We start from the raw sequence: 26,902 nt of genomic DNA, 5'->3' as shown, positions 1-26,902 counted from the left end.
TCCTCAAACATACTGACTGGAGATGGGGGAGTACAATGGAGCGGCTGTGTCTGTGTCAACACCAGCTTTCCAAACACACACACACACGTGCACGGAACAACCCCCCCACCCCCGAGTCTTTACCCCAACAAAATTTCACATGCACCCTTTCCCCTATTCAGCCCTGCACCTGAACTCATATTACAACACAGTCACTTCCTTGTGGTCTCTGAGTCACATGAAACACTCAGAAGAAAGAAAAGAAGCAGAGGCAGAGTACAACATGTATCTGTGCAACATTAAACTGGATGTTGTAAACATCAGTACTATATTTTTTAATTTGAAGTTTTAAAATCAATTATCTACGTTCCAGGCATTCAGTATTCCAAGTTATATTTATCTTTTATTATATGAAAGTCAACTTCCAGAGATGAAACCTGCATAAAACACATGATCCATCACAGTCACATTGTTGCTAATTTGTTATTAGTTATTGTCATGACGTATGATCTGACCTTCAGCTTATGTTATGACAAAAAATGGTTGTTTCCAATACGGACCCCCTAAAATGTAAATTTTTCTTGTCATGTAAACTCACCCACAAAATATCCAATGCATATTTTCTTAACAGGATAAGTTCTGAGAAAAACAGCACACACTTCACACAGCCAGAGAATCTTTTGACATATTTTCTTGAAAACATACCTGAAATGAATAATGGATTTTTCTTTTCTTTTTTTTTTTTTAAATAATTGCTGAAAAAACTGATTCTTGTATTATAAAGGCTTCATATAAACTTTTCACTCTAAAGTCTTCGAGAACGGCACATAAATTGATTTTCTTTTTCAGATTGTGGTGGGTTGAAGGGAAGTCATTAATTTGAAAAACCCTCAGGAAAATAACCAGGAAACGTTTTACTACTATTTTTATGTTACTACAAAATAGGACGCCTTCATCGTAGATGTCACTTTGAATATATTTCAGCATTTCATCTGATGGTTTGCAAATATTTTAGCCCCCCAAAATAACCCCGCAACATATTCTGATTTCAGAGACGCTCTTGCCTGCTGAGCACAGTACAGACTAAACAACCTGTTGTGAGTAAAAGCTTTTGTTCTGCTGGGGCAAAAGTATGGCAAAGACCAATTTTATTATGCAACAGCCCATTTCCATATGTGCTGAGCAGTTCACTGAGAATACAAAAATAGGTGTCCCATTGTCTATTGTTTTCAAGCTTGGAATCCATTTGCCGTACTGATGTACAAATTTTACTTGTAAAATTATTCATGAGAATGAAAAATGTGATACTCTGTTTAATTTGCATGCAGTATGCAGCTTAATCCAGGTGCTTTAGATCAGATAAGTGTCTTAGAATCAAGTTTTGTAAAGAATTAGAGAGCATGGCATTAGTAATAATGACTCTTAGCTCACATAGTTTATCCACAGAATTTCTTCTTTGCTCTGCTCCCTTTAGGAGTTACCACACTGGATCATCTGCCTCCATCTCATCCTATTACCAGCATCTTCTTCTGTCACACCAGCCTTCGTCTTTCACTACATCCATGAACCTTCTCTGTATTCCTCCTCTCTTCCTCCTGCCTGGCAGCTCCCTGTTACACATCTTTTGCCCATTATATCCACTATCCCTCCTCCGTACATCCAAACCACTTCACCCTTCTTTCTCTAACTTCAGGAATATAAAAAGTCATGGTATTGGTATAGTCTACGCTTTATTGCTTTTCTGAACCTCAATACTTTAAAAATTACTACAACTACAACTTGAGCCGTGTTGTGTTAGCCTACATTTGTTTGGCAAATTGGCAACATTAAAAGAATGAAATATCTGCACTTGGCGGCTCTGCAGTGTAACTGTAGATACAAAACTATCACTGGATTACTTTGGTAGTGAAGAAACTGAGAAAAGCCTAATCATTCCCATGCAAGTCGTGGAGTTGGCAGGAGTTTTGTTTTTCTCTTATTTCTCATGAGATTCATAGATGTTTATTCATGCTGAATGTGGGAGATAAATAATTACATCTCCAGATCCTGTAAGATGCTCTATTTGTGTGAGTGTGTTTAAAGTTACAGTTTTGACACAACTTGCAACAATCAGCTACGAATTCAAAAGTGTTTACAAGGAGAATCTGCTGCAGTAACTGTGAGAGGTAACCCTGAGCAAACCTCTCATTGTTTTTAAAAGACCTGTATGCACCTGTATCTTTTAGTTTAGGCAGTATATTTGTCTCGTGCCCTCTGCCGACTCTTTCTCCTCCTCCTCCCAATAACCTCCTCAAGAGGTACTCGTCACATCTTGAAATCTTTGCCATGCTCTTTACAAGTTCTGCTTGTTCTGATGTTAAAATTTACAGTCCAGTGAGATTTTTTTAAAGCGAATGCGTTTGACACGGTCTTTACTTGGTTAAGACTTTAGTAACTTTTTAACTAAAATCCACAGGGTGCTTTGCTGCAACTCATTCACTTTCCCATAATTTTCCCGCTTTCAGCTGTAAATCAAACAGCCTGAGGATGGCACAGTACTTTAACACAAAGGAAGCGGTTCTATAGCGCTGTGGTGCAGATGATGAAATTAGAAACACCGTGAGATTGTGAGGAACGAGAAATAACAGGCGTCTTTGACAGTGGATGAACGCGACACATTGGGTATCAATGTGAATCACTTGGCGTGGGCTTCTCATTTCCCGAAATCCTGGGACAAAAAATGCGTGAGTAGGATGGAAGGTATGCAAATATCCTCTTAGGGACAAAGATGGAGACACTGTAAAAAGATGGGTACACAGTGAGGAAGAGCTGAATGATCCAGTCAGAACAGTAGACTAACTGAGCGTGGGCAAGAGTGTGAGATTGAGTGCAACAGAATGACAGAAAGGGTCTGCGTCGGACATGTAGCCATGCGTGGCCACGAGAACACAGGCTCTTTGTGTGGAGGAATGTCGTTTTCATAACAGCGCATTTCTTCTGGGGTAACCACAGGCCAGCGCGGTCCATCTGCTGGGCCTTTGTGAAACTATCTCCCACTCCAGTGGCAGAAAATAGGGGAACACAATTAGCATGCGCCCCGCACCTTATTCCACCATTCCACTTTCCGCAAACCTAATTCGTGCAATCCACCCTCCCACACTTTCTCTCTCGTCACCCTCTTCACCTATATTCCCCTTTCTTCATAACTGGATCATGGGTGGTGGAGGATGGCCCGTTCTGCATTGTTTTGGCTTTCACTGGTTCAAATCCTCTTCACAAAGTAGGCGGGAGGGAACTGGGGAAGCCAGCAGGCACCTTCAGGCTGTGAAGGGAGCTGTTGAAGTTCTGAATGGGTTGAGGGCATCGAGAGGCCCTCGGTGATGTGGTGGCATGAAATCCAACAAGCCAGGGTTCACTCACCCCCAGGCTGAGGCAGGTTGTTCTTTTCGAAGGTTGAATATCTCATTATGGTTTTCAGCATTCCCTCCACCTTTCCTTTTGTGTGTATTTGTATGTGAATGTATGTGTGTTTTTTGTGCGTGGCTGCTTCAGTATGGTAAGGGGCATGTGTTGACGGTGCACTCTTGGAACAATTAAGCAGATATGCATAATCACAGTATAAGATGTGATTTCTTTACTGAACCTTACCCAGTAATCTTACATCTAATAAAGATGGCGCCGGTGAGGTCGGCTGCCGTCACGACTGCTCCAACCACTTTTTCTTTGTCTTTGTTTTTTAAGTTAGTTTTCAGCGTTTCTAAATCGGCAAAATCATCACCATTGGGTACATTAGGTATGACAGTGACACTCTTGTTTCTATTGGTATACAATGTACTCACAATTCGAAGTTTTTAACTCCGGATCCGAGCTGGCCGAGTGAGATCTTGAGGGAGAACAAAGGGAAGCGGCGGCCTAGAGGGAAGCGAGCCGGCGTCAGGAACAGGCTGAGAGCTCGTGCACACCGCACACCTCTGCCTAGCATCCTGCTCGCCAACGTCCAGTCACTGGAGAACAAGCTTGACGACCTCAGGGCCAGGATAAAGTTCCAGAGAGACATTCGGGACTGCAATCTCCTCTGCTTCACCGAGACATGGCTGAACCCAGCGGTGCCGGACCACGCCATCCAGCCGGCCGAGTTCTTCTCGGTTCACCGCATGGACAGGACACGGGACTCGGGGAAGTCAAGGGGAGGCGGCGTGTGTTTAATGGTGAACAACAACTGGTGCAACAGTGCGAACGTTGTTCCTCTCACACGCTCCTGCACACCAAATCTGGAACTACTGTCCATCATGTGTCGTCCTTTTTATCTACTTCGGGAATTTACATCGGTCATTGTAAGTGCCGTTTATATTCCACCACAAGCGGACACGGTCACCGCCTTATGCGAGCTGCATGAGGCACTCACACAACACCGGGACGCTGCGCTTATTGTGACGGGGGACTTTAATAGCGCCAACCTCAAACGCGCAGCGCCGAACTTTTATCAACACATCACCTGCCCCACCAGGGGTGAAAGGACACTGGACCACTGCTACACTACGGTCAAGGACGGCTACAAGGCACAATCCCGCCCCCCGTTTGGCAAATCTGATCACGCCGCCATCTTCCTCATGCCAAAATACAAACAAAGGCTGAAACAGGAAGTTCCGGTTCAGAGGAAGGTCGCGCGCTGGACGGATCAATCGGTGGCCGCGTTACAGGACGCACTCGATGACGCAGACTGGGGCATGTTCAGAAACAGCTCCGACGATGACGTCAACGTGTTTACGGAAGCGGTTGTGGGATTCATCGGGAAACTAGCGGATGATACCGTGGAGACAAAGACTATCACAACGTTTCCCAACCAGAAGCCGTGGGTGGATAAAACCATCCGCGACGCTCTGAGATCCCGCACCGCTGCCTACAACACGGGACTCATGACGGGGGACATGGACCCGTACAAAGCCGCGTCATATAACGTGCGGAGGGCGGTGAAAGAGGCGAAGCAGCGCTACGGGAGGAAACTAGAGTCACAACTCCAACAGAGTGACTCTAGGAGCCTGTGGCGGGGACTAAGGACAATAACGGACTATAAAGCACCAACAACCGGTATGACGAACGCGGCCGTGACTCTGGCAGACGAGCTGAACACTTTCTATGCTCGCTTCGAGGCTGCAGCTAAGGTCTCTGCTAGTGTTAGCGGCGCTAACGGCTGCAGACAGGAAGATACTGCCAGCACCGGAAACGTGCTCGTCATCTCCGAGCATGAAGTAAGGAGAGCCTTCAAGAGAGTGAACACCAGGAAAGCAGCAGGACCAGACGGCATCCCAGGTCGTATCCTAAGAGACTGCGCATACCAGCTAGCTCCTGTGTTCACTGAGATATTCAACATCTCTTTATCTCAGTCGGTGATCCCCACATGCTTCAAAGAGTCCATCATTGTTCCTGTCCCGAAGAAACCCCACCCTGCTTCTCTCAATGACTATCGCCCTGTAGCCCTCACCTCAGTAGTGATGAAGTGCTTTGAACGCCTGGTCAGAGACTTCATCATTTCTTCACTACCAGACACACTGGACCCACTACAGTTCGCTTACCGTCCAAATCGTTCCACAGACGATGCCATCTCTCATCTCCTCCACACATCACTCACTCACTTGGACACTAGAAGGGGGAATTATGTTAAAATGCTCTTCATAGACTACAGCTCTGCATTTAACACCATAATTCCCTCCACACTCACCACCAAGCTGGAGCATCTGGGACTCAGCTCATCTATGTGTCAGTGGATCTCCAACTTCCTAACTGGCAGACCACAGGCAGTAAGGATGGGCGGACATGTCTCAGCCTCCACCACTCTCAGCACTGGAGCCCCCCAGGGGTGTGTTCTGAGCCCCCTGCTGTACTCTTTGTACACATATGACTGTGTGGCCACTACCAGCTCCACCACCATCATCAAGTTTGCTGACGACACCGTCGTGGTGGGCCTGATCTCTGATAACAACGAGACGGCCTACCTGAAGGAGATTAGGAATCTGGAGAACTGGTGCCAGAGGAACAACCTCCTTCTAAACGTCAGTAAGACAAAGGAGCTGATAGTGGACTTCAGCACTAAGCAGGAGAGGAACTACCAGACCCCCGTCATCAACGAGTGCCCAGTGGAGAGAGTGGACAGCTTCAAATACCTCGGAGTTCACATCACGCAGGACCTGTCATGGTCCTGTCACATCAACACCGTGGTGAAAAAGGCCCGACAGCGTCTCTACCACCTCAGACGCTTGAGAGACTTCCAACTGCCCTCCAAGGTGCTCAGGAACTTTTACTCGTGCACCATAGAGAGCATCCTGGCGGGAAACATCTTAACCTGGTTCGGGAACAGCACCATGCAGGACAGACGAGCTCTACAGAGGGTTGTGCGGTCAGCTGAGCGCACCATCTGCTCCGAGCTCCCTGACCTGCACTCAATCTACAGCAGGCGGTGCTGGACCAAGGCCAGGAAGATCGTGAAGGACCTCAGCCATCCCAACAACAGACTGTTCTCTCTGTTGAGGTCAGGAAAGCGATTCCGCTCCCTGAAGACCAACACAGAGAGACTGAGGAGGAGCTTCTTCCCGCAGGCGATACGGTCTCTCAATCACACCACCACACAGTACTGACCCACACATACAGTTCTTACACACACACTGGACTTTCTGGACTTTGTTTTTGCACAACACTGGTCACTATATTCTTCATTTCCGGTTAATACTTGTACAGCTGCTGTTATTGTGTATATATTTATTTATATTTAGATTTCTTCATACATTCTTATATAGTTCTATATTGTGTATTTTGTTGTACAGTTATTTTATTTTCAACTTTAATTTATATATTTATCTTTATCTTATTCTTCCCAGTTAAATTTACCCTTCATTCTAATTTGTGTTGTACAGTTATTTCATTTTTAACCTTAATTTATATTTTATTCCTTCCTAGTTAAATTTACCCTTTTTAATTTTTCATATTTATTTCCTATCTTATTCATAGCCTTTTCCTTTTTTGTTCTCTTTAGGTCACGAGCAGTTGTCCAAGCATTTCACTACATATCGTACTGTGTATGACTGTGTACGTGACAAATAAAATTTGAATTTGAATTTGGATCTAACTTCCAAGGAGATCAGTATGGGAAATATTTTGTTTGTCATTCCTAATTTTTAATTAATTGTTTTTTTTATTCCCTTGTAATTAAATTGTGAATTGCCTGTGCACCCCAATTCCAAGAACATGCAATTAAGCAAATTGTTAACATACAGTAAAATAATGCTGAAGATGTTCTGTTGTCTAACACATTTCAACATGATAGTTTTAACTTTTAAACTACATTAATTTAAATTCATATTCTATACGTGCATTTATCAGGATACCATGCATTTTCATATACTCTCACATAAAGTTTTTGTAGCATCTCAGTGCCTTTTGCTATTACCCAGGATACTCCTCACTAGCTAACCAGACAAGCTATGAGAACAATGTGGCACTAATTCTAGTGCAGGAGTATACTCCAGCCAGGCTGTGTAAATATTTTTCTCATGTGATCAGCAGCAAATGTCCAAAGAATGGGTGAAAGGACATTTCTTTCTACATGCTTGCAGAGTTATTTTATGAAATTAAACTTGTTCCAATTTTCATTTCAGGTGATTATGATTACCGAAGCTGCAAAAGTTGGTTCAGAGGGTGGACATAGCTGGATGTCGTCGGTGCTGCGAGGAGAGGGAGAGGAGGCAACCGTGTAATCCCCATCATTAGTGGGTTTTAACAGGATTTGGTGGAGCTACAATAATAGAGACTCTAGTGGCCTCCACTGCGAGACCCAAAGAGACCCAACAGGGAAGAACAGCAGCCACAGAGGCATGGCTGTTCTAGAGGATTCAACGGAGACAAGGTAATCAGGATTTTTGAGTGCGCGTCTGTGAGCGTGTCTCGCTGTAATCACAAGTTTTGGTCTTTCACTCACGGCGATCACTCTCTCTTTCCCTCTCTCTCTGTCCGTCCCACACATACACATTCTGTCTCTCTGATTCCCATGCTTCGCAGCCTCATAGAGGGGTGTAAACAGAGTGTGGTTGGTGTTACCATGGTGAAGGGTGACTGTGGCCTAGGAATGGCGACTATGCCCTGCATGTGGAGAGGTCTAGGGTATGCTCGCAAGGCAGGGTATATAGCAACGCGTTCACACATACCCACAAGCACAAGCATGTATGGACTGTCTTTATCATTCTCTCCATGTCTTTTCTCCAGCTGGCGTGAACCTTTGAGACACCTATTCATAGTTTCAGCCATCACGTCCTTTGGCAACACTAGGCAAACGACATATTGGAAACAGGCCGTGACATGATCGTACAGACTTTAAACAAATATCCATGTCAGTTTAACTTATGTGCCAAATAAAAAATATATATATAAACCATACGTCTATCTTCTGTAAGCAATTCTGAAATTTCTAGACTGACTTCTTCATCCAAAGTTGAAGTATTGCACCTGCCTTTGATGTCCACAAACACACACAAACACACGGTTTTGCTGAGCAGTGGGTGATTATGACCACTATTTTGCCCTTATCCTTTCTATTTACCTCCAAATAAAGGTGGTTAGACATTGTGAGGGGATAAAAGCAGAGTGTTAATAAGACTGTCTCCTTATGAATATAGAGAATCTGTAGGCAGTCGATGAGACGTCTGGTACTGGAAACTGCTTATAGTCTGAGTTCTGTTGATCAAACAGGTTTGGGCAGTCTTTGGTTGCATGCAGGCAAACAGCTGTGGAGAGCAATTGGCAAAAACAGTGGTTACCTTGAACAACAGCTTTTTTTAAAGCATCCAAACAGAAAGTCTTGGTGATCCCATTTCTTTCATATATTCGCATGTGAAGAGCCGGTCTATCTGTTTCACCTAATCAAACATTCTCCAGAGTCCAGCAATTTCACTGGGGAGCACAGGATTAACAAAATTTGCCAAGATGTCACTGAAAACTACAAAAAATATATCCCAAAAGAACTTGATCTAAACAAAAAGTAATAAAACAATAAAATAAATGTTTAAGTAACCGAGTCTCTTTAAGGTTAGACTTAGTTTGCAAAGTTTCCAAACTAAAAAGCAGTTCTCATGAAAGTGGAGGTTTGTGACGAGCTATTTTGTTTACAGCTGAAGACACACACAAAACCATATTACTCTGACACACACACACACGTGCAAAGATCACAATGATGAATCTCCCACTGCACCATGATGAATTCCCTCTGAATGGAGTACACAGTGTACCCTGACCATGAAATATGGACCTCTGGGATGCGAGTCCTCCCGCGTCCGTCTCTCACTGAACAAATTATTGCTTTTACCAAACGTGACTCTGCTGCTAAACATCTAAAATACACATGACAGCAGACACGCATAAACCACCAAGCTTGCACATTAAGACGTTTTCATGTTCATTACCTGCACTTTAGTATACACCATGTCTCAGTTTATCATGGACAATGTATTGTTGATTGCTTCAAAGCAATTAGTTTGCTGCAAGGCTGAATCTAATGGTCATTAGTATGACTTTACAAACACCTCTTGGCATAACTTCCATGTTGTATTTCTATTCTACTTTATTTCTATTTAAGATCTTATTAGCAGAAGATCTGCTATGCATCCCTTTTGATAAGAGAAAATATTTAAGTTAAAGTGAAAGAAATCAATACTATACTCAATCCAGTGCCAGTCTTATTAAATCCTAACAAACAAGCGGGCTTTTAAAAGGCTGCATATGAAAAGACTGCAGTCAGATATGTTATCAAGCTGTAGGATCCCTCTGGATAATGCGCTTGATAGAAACTTGGCCATGGAATCATATTCATAATATTAAAAACCTACAGCAGTCATGAACTGAATACATAATTAACACCCAATATATAAGAGTCTAATAAGGCTAATGGTGTTTTACAAATATTAGAAGAGATATATGACCTCATTAGCAGAGGCTATTTTCTTTACACTTGTACAGACACACTGGCTAAAACAGGTCTCGATCGCCTGATTTCACCATATCAATACACTTCATTCAAGACTTAAAACTAAGGATAAATTATCAATCGCTGCATCTGTTGCTCAGTTCACACATTGCCAAAGACTTGACTCTTTCTCTCTATGGATTAAGGCACTTTTGTCTATTTACAATTTCATTAGTTGCTATGTTTGTATGCATCTCACAGCTTAAAAATCTTGTGATTTTTTTGCCAGCACCAAAACAGGAGCCAAAGGGATTTAATACACTGAGCAGTCATTCAAAAAACAGCCTGAAACAGTGTTGGGCTTTGGACTGCGTTCACAGTGGCCATCTGCAAGCTGCTTCACACCAAGAACTGAGGCTCACTGGTCTAGAGGCATGATGGCAGAGCTGTGTGACGCTGGCTCCAGAATAAACAAGCCATTTGACTGGACAACCGTCATAAAAGCAACTATTGATGTTGCCTAGTTTTTTTTGTGGGGGGGGGGGCTCGTTTCCACCATTGTGCGTTGTTTCGTGGCATGAGTCTTGCTGGGTGAACTGCTGGCTCACTTTCACATTGATTTCTGAAGTGGTAATTGTCTGTGCTGTTTGCCTTAAACTGTTTGTCATTTAACTTTCACGTGTCTTTATCGACATTCTGTTAGAGCCGATGGATGTTTGAGGAAGGGCCGTCGTTTGTGTGTCCATTTTATCGACTCCCAGCATTCTTCTCTGTGTCCGGATCAATGGCGGTCATCCGACTCAGTCTAATCTGCGGCAGCCATTCCAGTCATTCGGGGGTCACATACCTCGGCCATGTGTCTGCTTTTAGCAAGTGTAGGACTGTTGCACCAGTTCACCTCACACATGCAAGCCACTGCAGACACGATCACAGACTAGCTTCCACACCCACCAGCACACATGTTCACTACCCTTGAATGTATATATTTATTTACACACATGTGGCCATCAGACAACTGGTCAGCATACTAAACTTGACACATATACGCACCCTTCTTTCACTCACTCTCTTACACACACACACACACACACACACACACACACACACACACAGTCAAGCCCCTCCAATAAACCCCATGTGTCTCATTTCCCTCCCTTATCCCTAAGGCCCTGCCACCCCATGTGGAGCAGGTGGGCGACAGGCAGACCAAAGTCTCTGGAAAAACCACCACACACACACACACACACACACACACACACACACACACACACACACACACACACACACACACAGTCTCTCTCTTTTTTTAGTCTGGTTTTTCTCGCTCTCCATACACCTCCTCTTAATGACCAGAGATATGTTAAAAAAACAGCTCTCTTAAAGCAGCAGCCTCCCTCAGCCACTTAATTTGACATGCTTCGGAGGGAAACAAAGAAAGACCCCTATTGTGGCTTTCAACAGGATCCAATCAAGCCTGCCACTCAATTAGCTATGGAGGGCAGAGAACAAGCACATAAGGATCAGTTTTATTAAGGCCTTTTTAATGCTACTGTAATGTTATATGCTGAAGGTAAACCTGCCTGTTAATGGAGCTGACTGGTTGTCAAACCACTCACTTTGCAATCAGGCGAAGCAACATCGCCATTTTTAAAAAATACTGATGACAAGAGGAAAGACAAAAATCAATATTGATTTTCTCCATGGCTCCAGATGCTGTAAGTGAGTTATATTATCTCAGGAAAAATGAGTCACACCCAAATAAAGATGCACAGGTGAAAAACCCATTGATGGATGGACAAAAAGCAATAAAGGTAGGTGACAGACTGGGGAGTGGGGGTCAGCCAGACAAAGCGACAAAGAGTTTAAAAAGAAAAAATCGATTTTTGAGAGCAACTAGGCCGCCATAAAATGAAGGAATACCTTTTGTATGTCCTGTATTGCTGTTTATTGACAACACAAAAAGCAGAAAAAAAATGGTTTTCTTTGACATTAGTTTTTAACTTATCTGCAGTTTATCTCTGTGTTTGTGTGCTTGGATGGGTTTTTTTTTTTTAAAAAGCAGGGCACAAGTCTATAGGGACATCGTACAAGGTAAAGAGGGATTTGGCAGACGGTGAGCTGAAAATAGAAAACAACAAAGAGGTAATGAAGGGAAAAAGTCCAGACTGCTAAGTGATTTCAGGTCTCAGCATTTTGCTCTGAATTATTCCCTCCTGATTAACCAAAACTTTAAAAGAAACCAGCGCAGCAGGCCCCTGAAGTTCAGCTTGATGGTTCAAAATGTGAGGGTTTTACATTTATTGAGCTAAAACAGGAGTTCACAAAGCAACTGTAATTAGTATTAGGTCATAAAGAATAAAATAATCCTGAAGATGCTTAACTTACAATGGCCTGAATTTATTCCTTGTAATTATTCCATAAATGAAAGCAGAATTAATGCCTGTCTCTCTAAAACTGCACAAATTGAGGTACAATCACCCACCTGGCAGCGATGTATAATGTCCTGTTCATAATCATGATGAGCTGAATGTCCAGTTTGTGCCGCTGCGTGTTGTTCCTTCCAGGTTTGTGGCCTACAAATGCTGGATACTGCTTTGTGTCTGCAAGAAGGAGGACAAAAATTAATCCCTGTGTGTGCCCACTTATTGTAGCTCGTGTGAGGGATTTTGTAATTTGGCTTTCAAAGCTTTTGTCATACGTCCCAGGAGTTTGGGGTCAAATGTCAACCTATGTGTCTTTGCTGGATAAGAAAACGCCACCGCAATTGTCAGCTGAGGCTCTCGTGTAACCATAAATTGTAGGCTAAAAATATGCTGCACTGTACCATGCAATCGTTCTATTGTTAGTGGCTTTGGATGAAAGCGCTTAGTTTGAATAAACACTGTGATAGAGGAGCGCAGGTCTATGTGAGGCTTTCTGGCCTGCGTTTCAGTTCCCTCGGACAGCGTTAAGCCCAAAGTGAGCACAGCAGGACAGGACAGGGAGAGACACATAGAGAATCAGCAGAAACAATGACCATATCTTTATAGCCTGCCACAGCATTTACACTATCACACACAGCATTAGGAGCCCAACAGAAAAATAGCGGATTATCCTTTGATGTAGGGTGGGCTCCATTTCAAATTCTGCCTTAAGTCTTTCGTTTTTGTGTGTGTAGAGGGGCTATCCTTGGGCGCCAAATTACACTCCATGCCTTCAGAATGCGTTGAGTGTAGGGGATGGTGGGGGTTGCTGAGGAAAGAAGTGTTGAGAGGGATGTGGACGAGTGAAAAAGGATAGAACAAGTGACACAGATATCGAGAAGGGGATTTGCGAAGTACAAAACAAAGAGGAAAGGGAAAAGAGTGCACGCAGAGAGCGAGGGAGGACTTGTAATGAGAGAAGGGACGGTGCTCAAGCAGAGAACGAAAGAAAGACATAAAGAAAGTGAAGAGAAGCAAGAAAAAGGATATACTTACAGTTGCCGTGTGAGATGCTAATAGGCTCACTGTCTTCGGGGAAGCCCGCCCCGGCTATTTGCAGTAGTGTGAAGTAGAGTAACAAGGCCTCTGACCTCATGGTCGCACCAACACTGCTGCTGCTGGTCCTCTACTAGAGATTTGCCTCAGCCTGTACAAAGAGAGGCAGAAGTGGTGGACAAGGAGGAGGTGGAGAGGGATGACAGAAGGGGAAGAAAGGAGGGAAAAAAGGAGTTTGTCAAACAGTGTTTTCAATTAACTCTTTCATAAATTCAGGCTTCTTGGGTTCTGCATGAAACAAAGTAATGAGGAAGGCTGGAGACTCGATCACAGGCAGAAACAGAAAGGAATTACCCAAAGAATTTTCACTCTACCAGATTTAGCTGTTTGTGCATTTTGTATGGCCCAATGCAGTGTGCCAGAGATGTATTTGTGTATGCAATTTTGATGACTCAAGTAAGCCACGATGGAAGCAAAACAAAATTAATTGGATTAGGGGTGGTGATATGCGTCACAGATCGATGTCAAGCAGAGAAGATCTCTGTGCCTCTCTCTCTCTCTCACTGACTCTGTCTGTGACAGGGTCTTAGTGAAGTGTAAGAGCTCTCGGTGAGATTAGCCTGCTGAGAAGTATCAGCAGCATCTGATAATGGAAAGGAATGGCAGGCACCTAATTTGCCACTTGTCTCTTACAAAGGTAGCAATCCCATGTCCTAACTCCTACAGGTTGATGACTTCTACGGACTCAATTACAAGTCTGGCTATTAAATATTTCATTTTCAGCACTGCTCTGGTTGGAGAACTGTTTCCATTATTTCCTATTCATCTTTTTTATTTTTGCATTTGGTCTCCACACGTGGTATCTGTTCACAGGATTCATCATTTCCATGCTTCACCATTCATCTCTTCTATTCCAGCCGAGCAATGCATGCTGATAGGGTTGTGCTGGGTTTCAAACGATGGGCTGTCGAGTCATTTGTTCCTCCTTTATGCAAGTTAGGGATGTATAGTATGACTCTGGAAACTCCCCCCAAACTTTTTATCCATCCATTGTCGATGTAAAATGAAAGTTGATTCTCAACTCTCCTCATTTCTTTCCAGTGTTTTCAAAAACAATTTTGCCAGACTCAAAATTTTGTCAAAGATCCACCATGTTGGTTACATTTTATAATCCATGAGAAGACAGTCACCATGAGGCTTTCAACCAATCAGGTTCAGCTTAGTGTTTGCATGATGCAGGAGGCTGTAGGAGAGGGAGAGTCAATTTTAATCATCTATTGTGGCACTGTCTAATACAGGAGTGAGCAATTCAATTCACCATGGGGCCACATGAGAAACTGGGACTGTTGTGGAGGGCCACAACCCTAAAAGGAACACAGTTCGGCTCATTATTAATTTTATCTCTTTATAAGCTTCTTGCTGAGGCCCTCCACAATAACCCCAGTTTTTCTTGTGGCCCCTTGGGAAAATTAATTAACCACTCCAGGTCTCGTAGCTTGGCCATTGATCTTCCAAAGCTGAGGTGAAGGGAGATCCCTCATGTGCAAAAACCAAAGACACTATACAAAAAGTGAACGTAACCATAGTTACATCACCCACTGGTTAGCGAGGCCTTTTTTGCAGCAATCATTTCTGGCGCTATGACAGATAAGGGACTGGGACTAGGCTAACAACTTGTCAAGCACAAGTCAGTAGCTAATTAACATATCCTGGATAATTCTCTTTCCTGACTCTTAGAATTACCATAATTTATAGAAAAGCCTTCATGTTCTATTCAGTATGACCTGAAATTAGTCATTTAGCCCATAAAGCATTTACTGAGGTCATAAAGCACAGGAGCCGTAGCCCTTTTCCCATAGACGTCTATACAACCAAAAGTCTTTTTGCAACCAGAGAAGTGGCCCCTGCTGGTCATTAAACACATGGAAATTTAAGAAACTTTCATTTTCAGACCTTTAAAACTTGTCCATCTTTTATATGGTCTGTGGTGGGGGAAAAGTGCAACTGTGGACATCATCATTTAACTTAAGTAATAAAAAACCTAGAAAACTCCACATGCTCAGCAAGTTAATTTTTCTAATGTAACTTATATGTGCCTGCAGAAGTGGATTTTATAGGAGATACCCTAAAATCTGTTGATGTAATGTCTTCATAGCACAAACCATGGCAACTGAGCTTTTGTTGCAGCAGTTTGTGGCAACCAATTACAACCATAAATCATCCAAGACAATTATTGCGTCTGTAATCTAATCAAGAATAAAGCATTTGATTTGCATAAAGCACCTTCTTTTTTTTTTCTCTGATGAAACTGCAGGGGTGAGGTTGCTGGGTAAATGGAGTAAGGGATGCTTCAGGGATGAAGAATTGAATAAAATAGTCGATTTCATTTGCTCCAGTCTGATAAAAGTTGTTTATCCCACGCTGTATTTTCATTTGCTATTGTATGTCCAAGGGGAGCACAAACTGTAGGGAGGAAGGGGAAAGAAAAAGAGGGAGAGGGGAGGGGTAGCTTTCTCTTTTCTTTGTCATGTCTCTCTCTCTCGCTCTCTCTCCATCTCCTGTTCCCCCTTTCTCTCTCCATGCTCCTGTGAATCTCATTCAGGAGAGGAATGAAAACACTATTCACTGGTAGAATCATTTTAACACTGAGGAGAATACCAATACTAAAGCCTGGATACGACCTTGATCTCACAAGCCGCTCCATTCCCCTCCCTCCTTTCTCACTCCCTGGTCTAGTCCTCTTATCCTTACACTCGTTTTTTTATGTACTACTATATTTTATGAAGGGAAAAAAATACAAAAACTGATTTTTCCTGCAGCTTTCCTTCATCATACAGTACAGGCTGACTGAGCTGAGCTTGCACTGCACACTGCGACTTTATACAAATTGTAAATAAAAATGGGCTTTTTCTACACAGTACAATGAACAACTTTAGAGGGCTTAAATGTATGTGTGGCCTGAGTTTTGACCCTGAACTCCTCCAGTAATTGACTGATTGATGAGCAGAAAGTGGCATAAGACAGAGGGGTTACCCTATAGGGACCTAACTCAATGGATGATGGATGGAGGCTGCACTGACCATGAAATCAAGATGTAAGCGCTGTACAGTAAGGAGGAATAACTATAATTGTATTTTTAGATAGGACCTAATTATGTCGGAAATACCTGTTTCTTCCACGTAGATCCTGTACTTGTATTTTTTTTTAAACATCAAGAGATTAATCATATGGTAGACATTTCTTTTAATCAGTGGACGCCTAAGGAGAGGCGCTTCGTCCATCTATATCAGTGGGTTGTAAAAAACTGTTAGGCAAACCATCTCACACTGCCTACTCTGATACACAAAATAAATTGAGCACAAAATGGCTTAAGTGAAACCCCTAAGACTTCCAGTGGCCCTTTCATTACCAGCTGCCACACATGAGTAACAGGAGGCAGCGGGACACAGTCTGTCTTTACCAAATTACACTCGTTCTATGGAAGAGCAAATTGCTTCCTTGTGTGAGAGTGTTACCGTGTGTGCCTTAGACTCTTATTTAAAATGTTACCTTTATAAAGTACTGTAGACATCTGTAAAGACGCGCGCAAACCGAGAACATCCCGCAATTCAAGCTTTGGTAATAAATTACCTGCTAGCAAACATCTGAATCGCACAGGTGGGAGCGTGTGGATTTCCTCTTTTGTAAAAGCTCTCGTTGACAAAGTGTCGTAAGAAATAAAGTGGAACAGTGGATCCCTTTGTCTCCTACTCAGGCTTTTAATAGCTAATAACATTTTGAGAACCTTAGCTGCTGCTCCTTTACAACTCCTGCAGACTTGTAGTGATAAAGTAGCACTTTGTGTGTGCGCGCGAGAGAGGGGGTGGAGTTAATCAAGCTGGATGTTGGCAGGAGGCCGCCAGCAGGTAATAAAAACACAAGGACCCCCCAGAATCCCTCGCCGTACCACATCATCTTATGAATAACACACATGTGCATGCGGGCACATTCACGCTCAGTTGCCTTGTGGTGCGCAAAACTAGAAGCAGAGAGCCTGAAAAAACACACATAAATCCCAGTGATAAAGCAATAAGCAAACGCATACATCTCGAAGAAGACAAACAATCACAGATGCAGGCAGCTACCCGTGGGGGCAGCTGACCCAAGCTGCATTACCTTTAACAATAAACAAATTAGCTGCCTAATTATGTTATTGCTGCTGTTGCATCAACATGTTAACTATGGTTGCTTGGAGCTTAAACATGAACACAATAACACACATTTATTATAAAGACAAGGTCAGCCAGAGTGCGCTTTAGGTGATGAACGGGAAGGAAATGTTGGGCAACATTTAGCTATAGGTTTGTTTGTCGGTCTCGTTAAATCTACAAACAAACGTAAAGCACACAATCACACACCTACACACCTAGTTAGCCTTGACAAGGTCCCAAATGTTCATCTTCTGAAGTCCCCACTTTGCTAATTGCAGTGGAGTGAGAGACTGCCATTCAATTACATGTGGAGGAGACCGGCTGATGAAAGACTGATGCTTCTGAATTTGCTGGTAGCCCAAGAGAAACAGCAGCGACAGTCTGTTAGCTAAAAAACAACAATTTTGTTGAGAGACAAAGCCATATAGGAGGATTGTCTATCAGAAGAGTGTGATGTGAAATTGGTACAAAGCCATACAGCCTGAAGAGGGAAGCTGTCTGGGTGGGTGGACGGGTCCACAAAAAGCAGAATTTAACACAAAAGGCAGCTTTTTATTTTTGTTTCCTACATTTTGACCCAAACTGTGTGTTAGCGTTAACCAAGTGTAACTGTAGCGCTGTATGATCAGATAGGAGTTTATTTATGACAGCTTTGCTGCAATTGCTGCACACTCCTGTGGATACTCATGTATTTGTGTTTGATCGTTCGCACTTAACTTCACTTCACGGCCATCAGTCTGTACTTGAGACCTTGCCTTTGGATTGCTGCTACGTATAGGTGGATTTACAAGGCACAGCTTTACAGAACAGACCTCTTGTGTGGGTGTGCCTAATGTTCTCTCATCAGACAAATTGCACAGCAGAGATGATGATATTTTCAAACATCTCATTGTCATTACAGAGTATAAGAGACATTTGTTTTTGCAATTGGCTTTTTGATCATCTCAAGGAATGGAGGACGTGTTCCATATAAAGGTTTTAAAGTAACAGCTTCTGGTAAATGCTGTCTGACAGCTTTGATACGAGCGCAGTCTGCTTGTGTTTATATTTGGCAATCTGGGTAATGTCCACAGATTGGTTTTGAAGGTTTTACAGATGACAGGAATGCCAAAGAGAAGGGTAGCTTACTGGCAATGTGCTGGTACGTGTCTGTAATTATGGTCAGTCACCACATTTACAGCAGTTGCAGCCATTTGTATCTGTAATTGGAATTTCACAATATACATAATGGAGGCCACATTAGTATTCGTTTTATCTCTTTTGTGAATTTTCAGTAGTAATGAAAGTGTTGGCCTAATTACGTGTAGTCCTTTTGGAACTACTCCTGAAGAAATAGTTCCAAAGAAAATTGTTGACACATGTTCTGTGAAGAAGAGAAACTATTATGTGTGTGTGTGTTTTTTTTAAAAGTCATTTTGTGTTTCTGTGATTTGAGTCACCTGCAGTGTGCTTGGGTAGAGGCAGAAAAGTAAAAAGAGAGGGATCAAAACCTGGACAAATGGAATCAGAACTGACAAAATACCTCCAAACAAGAGATAAAGCAAGGGTTCAAACATTAGTAAAACCAGTAAAAAAAAAAAAAAAAAAAAAAGTATGTCTGAGAGTAAGTAGTACCTTGTATGGTTGTTGCTTTTCAGAGTTGCTGGAACCCAATGAAAGCTAAAGTGATTTTAAAGGCGAATGAGTGACAGCAGGGTAATTCCAAAAACTTCAGAAGTTTCTGTTGTGTGACAATCTCCCAGCGTTAAAGAGAAGAAACAGGCTTTACACACGCGTGTTAACACAGCACAAATCACATCACCAGACCGCACTAAAACCAGACGCTTTTACAACACAGCCACAAAAATATCATATTGCTAAACCCCAACCGAGATGCCACTACTATCCACTATGTCACCTGTTCACAGGCCTGCTGGAAGAAATGCTGTTTGGAGGTGAAGTATGAAAGCAGATGAGAATCGGACCAGGTAGAGAAGGTTGAAAAGACAGACAGGTGAGAGCAATGCATTGATCCACCATATGGGAATAAAAAAAATGGAACACATCCAACCACCTAGGGCTCCCAAATGGGGAGGATACCTTGCCAGGTGTTTACCTTGTCAGTCCTGGCCTGATAATCAGAGAGAAAAGACAGGAGGAGCTGTCTGCCTGAACCCAAGAGGCCATGATAAGAAGAGCGAATGGAAAGAGAGTGAGAAGGAGGAACTTGTCTGTCTTTCTGAGACCAAGAGCCAAACTAGCATCCAATATAAACACACACAGACAGACACACACTAGCAGGCATACTCCTACAACAATCCTTGAGCTATCAAAAAGCATACTGGTGTTTTCCTGTTCCTCCTTCGTTTTTCATCCCTCAGATGCTGCTTTGAAACGAATATCTGTATGGTGGTAATCCATCATGGTTTGATTATTAAAAGACAATGAAGTGGACATGAATGAAGCACCCTGTCGCTTTAGGCTCTTTATGGAAACAGAAGCCAAAATCCGAGAACGTCTCCCTTTAAAGAGGTGACGGATTGATTCTGGAGGACAGCCAAAGACGACTCAAAAAGACGAAGAGAGGGGGAAAAAAGGGGGAAAAGAGAGACAGGAGAACAGCATGGGAATAGAGAGGCAAAGTGCCAACTTGAAACAAAGATATTCAGAGACTGGTGATAAGTGCCTATCTTTATAACACTGCCTCTGTGATCTAACAGCTATTAGGCCTCGACATGCCTCTGTGATTCTTAATCATTAAAAACAATTATCTGTTGTGAAGCAATGGATATCCTTTTCCAGGACGTTTTCAGGACACTCTTCGTAGCAAATTACCATAGATATAGAAATGAGGATAAAAGAAAAAAGTTAAACCTAAAAGAGACACGAGGAAAGGAAAAGAAAAGATAGCAAAGCAGGGAGGGGAAAAGGAGGGAAGGTTAATGCGTGTTCACTGTCTGAGAATGATCCAAAGTAAACTGACATCACACCAACCTCGCCACCAGCACAAATCAGCAGAGGAGAAAGATGAGAAGAGATAACTACCACTCTACAGTGTTTGTGAAAGTAGGTCAGGAACTTGTTGGGCTGCTGGGCCAGAGATGAGCTTCCAAATTTACCCTGGAAAACCTCTAACAGATAAATGTTTAACCCTCAAGACAAATATATTAGACAGAGGTAGAGTTAGTTTAAATGCTAGAAACAAATGATAAAGGGAAATAGCGTGCATTTTACTGCTGACATGTTACTGTGCTGCTAAGAGGGCATGGCTCTAGCAATGGCAGAACTGGTCAGGCAGTTAGTGAATCCACCATAATACTGAGCAGTTGCAATGCAAACTTATTTTGCCATTTAAAAAACTGTATGTATTGTGTTTGAAATAATGCTAAATTCTTTTGTTTTTAGTGGAATCAACAGGTTTTGGGTGGGAAAAAAATCTGTTTTCTTTTCTTAGTTCATTTTTTGGCAGCATGGTGCTGCAGTAGTTAGCACTGTCACCTCACAGCAACAAGGTACCTGGTTCAAACCCAGCTGGCGTCTTTCTGTGTGGAGCAGGCATGTTCTCCCTGTGCCTGCGCGGGTTTCCAGGTATTCCTCCCACAGTCTGAAGACGTGAATGATTCCAAGGCCGATAGAGTGTGCAGAATAAAGCGCCGAATGAATGTAGCTTGTAGTCTTTGAGTGATCAGCAAGACTAGAAAAGTGCAAGTACACTGCAGTCCATGCCCTACTGATCAGTCAAGTCACAGCAGGCTTTGATTGCATGCAAGTTAACAGTCCATGCTCAGTGCAAATGAGGGCTGGCTTTTGCCAAAATGCACTGGATAATGACTAGCTATAATCTGGTGACCATTTAGTTTTTTATTACAAATTTTTACATTTTTCTGCTTTAGCAATTTCTGAAAACAGCCTATAATTTGCTTTGTATGCACAATAGCAAATGTTAGGATGCTTATAATATATATAATATTAATTAATATATCTGGTAGATGCCAGATAAACTTTTCCACCTTAGCATGTGAACATGTTCAGCATTTAGCACCTAACCTGCAGCGTCTTAACCCAGTGTCAGAAAGACTCTTGTTCTAAGTCTTGATTTATTGCTCTTTGTCAGGCCCACATAACAAGTTGCCCAAAATGTTGCCTCACTACCTCTCTCAGGCATAATGAAAACATTTTTTCCCTTATTAAAATCATTCCTCCTTTTCTCGAATCTCTCTTTCTACTAATTATATTTCCAAATCTCCCTGAGAACAGCAGCAGAGAAGAAAAAGGTGAATGTCGGATGTAGGTTGCTCCTTTCCTTTGCTTCGTCTGAAAAAGGCATTTATGAATCAAAACAAGACCCACTCAGTGACACACATTCAACCACACACACCCCAACACAAAGCCCAACGCACATCACACAAACAACGGCTGCTTAAGAGATCCCCCCCCCCCCCCCCCCCTCAAAAAACAGGAGGTTACACGTTTAAATATCAGAGCTTTTTCCAGCCCTGTCAATCATTGGTTGTGACGATATTAGCAGGGCACCCTAATCACTCTGCAAGCAGCTGATACAGAGCTGTGTGGGCAAAGCAGACAAAATTGCTGCTGATAAGGACATGCTTGGTAGCACATGGCCTTCTCTGTCTCTTTTGATCCAATTATCTCTTTGGTCTGAAACTCTTCTATCTCAGTTTCTTAATATTGCCTGTCCCTTTACTCTTAATATGTCTTGTAACATCAGGTCATTTTTTTGTCAATACACATAGTTGGTCATTTTGAGTAAAGATCAGCTGTCTGTGCTGTTAAGTTAAAACCTTGTCAAAAGAGCAAAAGCAGCCAAGCGATACCAACTGAGACTGAGGGAAGATATGTATGTTTTTTTTTAAAAAGAGTCAGAATGCCACTGAGCTAAATGCCACATTAACTCTATGGAGACAGATGCTGGAATGAGTGAAGTGGTGCCCTGTGGAGCAGCGATTGGGGTGTTGAAACTGTCACACGGCATAATGCGCATTTTACTTAGAAACTCACTTCATGAAGGCCAACTGCAGGGTGCCTTCAGGCACTGCTGCACCCTTTTATGCTATGCTTAGTCATAAAACAGACCTGGGACCTCAAGTCTGTAAGGTTAGTGAGTCAAGTAATGCTTTAAATTAGGATGCCTGGGGTTGGAAACATATGACAACATATTTAGAAATGTGTGCCCAATACAGGAAGAACTAAATGAAACTCAGACTCTTGTCTTTAGTAAACATCAGCTAAGCCATCAGCAGGGAGAAGCATAACAGAAAAATCCATTTCTGCGGTACTTCCAAATCCAAAATGCATGAGCCCTAAAATGATTTTTTATGTAATTTCTACAAGCAGAAAAAAAGTTCACTAGGAGGAAGAGGGGAAAGCAGGATAAACTTGCAGCAATCCATGCATAAGTTTTCTGAGTCACAGCAGAAATTAGTGTGGGCATTTAGAGAAGAAGCTGAGGGACATTGTGTCCCCGGAGTATTTTTTCCCCCACAAATAAAAGAGGATGAGCAATCAATAAAACAATAGCTGTATTCTGGCCCAAGAGCTGGATAGTTGCAAACCCTTTTCCTCGACAGGCCTGGGCTGTAAATGAGAAAAGTCTCAGAGTCAATATTCAACGACGGCTCGCTAAATGGTTTTTACTATGGTTATAAAAGGCTCAAGGAGAAATTCCATTTCTTTTCTCCTTTCTGGACCTTGACTAAATAAACAAAGTTGTAATCAATATGACATGTATGTAAAAAATCTAAAAATCCTGCATCACACATATCTGTGACTAACCAGAAAAAGACAAAGAATATACCACATATAAATTCATAATTCTTGTGGCCTTTTGTGTCGTTGTTTTAGATTGGCACATGCTTTAACGGTCAACCTATGCAGCTGTTTTTGTTGCATTCTTTCCCTCTGCTTGCAACTAAATGAGAAAAGCAGACACAGGATATAAGAGGGTGGCCTGCAGGGACTGAATAAGAGGTGTTATGATTTTCTGTTGTTCTATCCATCTGGTGCAGTTTTCACATCTCGCAGCCTCCTGCTTCTTCATAATAGGTGTGCTTCAGAGTTTTACGAGGTGTGATACAGTCTCTGTCAGTGCCTCATTGTGTACCTAATGCAGTCATCACTATATATTTCCATTCAGCACACTTTACAGCATGTTCAAGTGTTTTTTTGACAATCAATCCGAAGTTGTTTTTAGGCTATTGCAAGAGTTCACAACCCTGTGCTGCTAACACTGGAACATCAACGTACACATATCATAAGTAATGGGTCCAAAGAAAGAAGCACATGCTGTATAAATGCCATGTAACCTTGTAAATGAGGCTGCTGGATAACACGTTATGTGCATCTGTTTCTGTCATAAAGCCTGCAAATGCACCTTGATTTAATTTGCTGATTTTACCATCACACAAAATCATTTCAGCTCTGTTAATGACATTTTTCTCGTTGAGCTTCCAGTTCATTTGATGCAGGTTCCATTATGCTAAGTGACTGAGTCTGTGTCCTCGCTGATAACTGACTGGCTGGCCTTCCGTTCCACAGCAACAGGCCTATCAGATCTGACTGAGCATGATCCTAATCTCTATTAAGGTGGCCACGGATCGGGAAGAGAAAAGCACACCGCGAGTACACATTCTCAGTCCTTTTCTAATTATCTGTCTCAGACATTTTCAGTCAGTGTCTGTATACCTTATGTTTTCTCTTTCACTTCCCTGCACACCCCGCAACCAAACCCCAAATCCATCTTCAAAATAGAATAAAAACTCCTCCCACAGATGCTCGCTCTTTTATGACAGGAAACATATATTTATAATGGAGAATGGAATAAACTAAACACAATTATGGTCTGTGTTAGCCCGTGATATTGTGATACTGATAACAGAGTATCTTGTTTTGTGTTAGTGCATCATATCCAATAGCAATATGAATCATCTGTGATAAACCAGGACATTCAATCCTGCCGCAGCACGAGGCCGCAGTCACTTACTGACAACGCATTGTACCACAGTAGCTGTTGTATTGCCAATGTACAGAATGAATCTGTCTGAATTGTTATCTCCGCAGACCATATTGTAGGAGTGATGCAGCTCACATCCAGCTCTGTACTAATGAACGAAATGACAATGCTCCAGCAGGCAGATCACTGAGACATCCCACCAGTGTCCAAAACAAAATGTATGGAAATGAAATCTGTTACACAACACAGAACACCTGCAAATAGTTCTGAATGTTGTCAGTCTGCAGCGGAGATTGTTATTACTGTTTGTCAAAGGATGAGCTAACACAATATAACAAGTACAGTTACCAACTCTGACAAAGGGAAGACTTTTGAATGCTATTTTGGCTTAACTGCCAATAATGTACCCTGCAGGAGAACAGGATATGGATAAATGAGTACATTTATGCAAAGGAAGACAAAATGCCTTAAATAAAACACAAGGGAAGTGATATAACCTAGTAATCCTTTACAAACCACTGTCTATGCCTGTAAACCTGATGAGAGCCAGGCCGATCAGTGTAATTAGTGTGTCACTATGCCCACGCTGCACATGCTACTGTAGCTAGACGTAAGACACGCTTCATAACAAGATAAACGCAAGCTTGTCCAAAGGCAAGCCATGACTCAGTGGTAGCCCGTGGTAATGTAACATTTTTAATGTAAAATATAAAATGTGAACAAATATGTTTGTTTTTTATTTCTAGTCTTATAAAGTAAAGCATAAATAACATTTATTTTTATTCATAAAGCCACGCCCAAACTAGTAATGAGTTGCAAGTCTGCAAAAAACTTTTTAAAAAGCATCTTTAAGTTTGTGCATGCATTAAGGTTCCTACAATACTAGAATTTCAAACTCAATATAAATACACAGGAAAATACTCAATATAATTTTCTGGGTGAAAAAAAAAATTTGTGTTGTCTGAGGTGTTGGTGTGCTTCTGGTGACTCACTGCTGACACTGTGTCTCAAATAGAGTTGGTTAGGCAGGTTATCGCTATCTCTGTCTACTTGCTGGTAGACAGAACTCAGCTGAAATCTGGGGCTTTAAGAAAGACCTTTGAGACACAAATTCTCCTGATATCTCATTTAATTAACACCATCCAATACATTTACAGATGGGAACCTCTCACCTTAATGTTACATTATTAGCCATTTTAGCTATCAGGTAATTGCTAATAGTTAAAACATTAAGGTGCCAGGTTAACATTTATAATAATTTCAGAGTTGTTAAATGGGGGGCTTTACTGACCTCTCAAATTTCCTCATACAGTTCATGTGTTCAGCTGCTAGAGTGAGGGGAGGGAGAGGAGTTGACACTGTTGCTAACGAATATTTAAGTCAGTTCAAGCACCAAATCACAAAAGTGGCCTCTAGGTGCTTTATATTGTAAGATAAACACCCTACAATAATACATTATTGTAATATCCACCAATTTTCTTTTTTTTCAGTATGACAGCCCTAGCATCCATGAGGGTGGATTATTACAAAACCACAGTAAACTCGAGGTATGTTTTAGGTTTCGGTGCATGTAGTATATTTGGGGTCTCAAATAACAGGTAAGAATTAACCTCTTACCACATGATCTGTGGATCCGTTTTTTTACTGGCAAACACATCCTAAAACTGAGAGCATTCGCATGGCAGGCGCTGAAGCAAAAGTTAATAAACACTGAATGCCAGCATTATGTAATGAGCTGTATGAATACTGGTGCCACAAGAGAGGTGCATTCTTTATAATGAGACCACAAAATCAATGCCGAGGAGACGCCGCGCAGCTCTGCAAGTTCATTTAGGCAGCAGGATATAAGGAAAGCCCTAGGATGAGAGTGAATCTAGTTAAAAATGTTATGTGATCAGCTCAGGGAGAAGAAATACAATCCTCCCAATGTTCCGATTGTTGCATAATCGTAATGAAAGTTTGTGTGGCGCTCTAAATGCCTGACTGGTTTAGAAGTGAAAAAGTACATATTGTAATGGAAGTAAGAATACATGCTGCTTTCTTTTGTGAGGTAATTTCAAAACAGATGAACACACGCAGTACAGCCACCTTTGGGTTCCATACTTGACAATGAAGAGGTTTTAAAAGAAAAGCTGCAATTCAGACGCACAGAGCTAAGACGTACTGTACAATGGTGTTTTTATAAAGCTGCTGGAACCAAGACTCACATCACGAGATTTCATATGCACAGTAATCATGCAATAATTACAGTGTACCATTACACTGAGCACTGGTTGTCTGGTTGTACTTCAGACTTCAAAATCATATCTAATTCGTATTTAAAAAGTGTCAAATTAAATCTGAATCACCTCCTTTCTGTTTTTGTAAGCATCAGAACACAATTTACATTTGCGCCGAAGTG

General features: G+C 42.1%; 1 protein-coding gene across 3 annotated transcripts in view; it reads right to left on the bottom strand.

Moving 5' to 3' along the window:
* Positions 1 to 26,902, bottom strand: part of sema6a (sema domain, transmembrane domain (TM), and cytoplasmic domain, (semaphorin) 6A) — a 107,143-nt gene that overhangs the window by 48,906 nt on the left and 31,335 nt on the right. For all 3 annotated transcript variants that reach the window (XM_012918067.3, XM_004547095.4, XM_004547096.3), the window contains exons 2-3: positions 13,363 to 13,513; positions 12,387 to 12,504 (exon numbers count right to left, since the gene is read on the bottom strand). In XM_012918067.3, the coding sequence (XP_012773521.1) occupies positions 12,387 to 12,504; positions 13,363 to 13,462 (218 nt within the window). In that variant the 5' untranslated portion in view covers positions 13,463 to 13,513. The remainder of the gene's footprint in view (positions 1 to 12,386; positions 12,505 to 13,362; positions 13,514 to 26,902) is intronic.

The sequence above is a fragment of the Maylandia zebra genome, linkage group LG12 (genome assembly GCF_041146795.1).
Source record: "Maylandia zebra isolate NMK-2024a linkage group LG12, Mzebra_GT3a, whole genome shotgun sequence".
Lineage (NCBI taxonomy): Eukaryota > Metazoa > Chordata > Actinopteri > Cichliformes > Cichlidae > Maylandia > Maylandia zebra.
The sequence above is the reverse complement of the archived record's forward strand: the minus strand, read 5'-3'. Positions and strand labels throughout refer to the sequence as shown.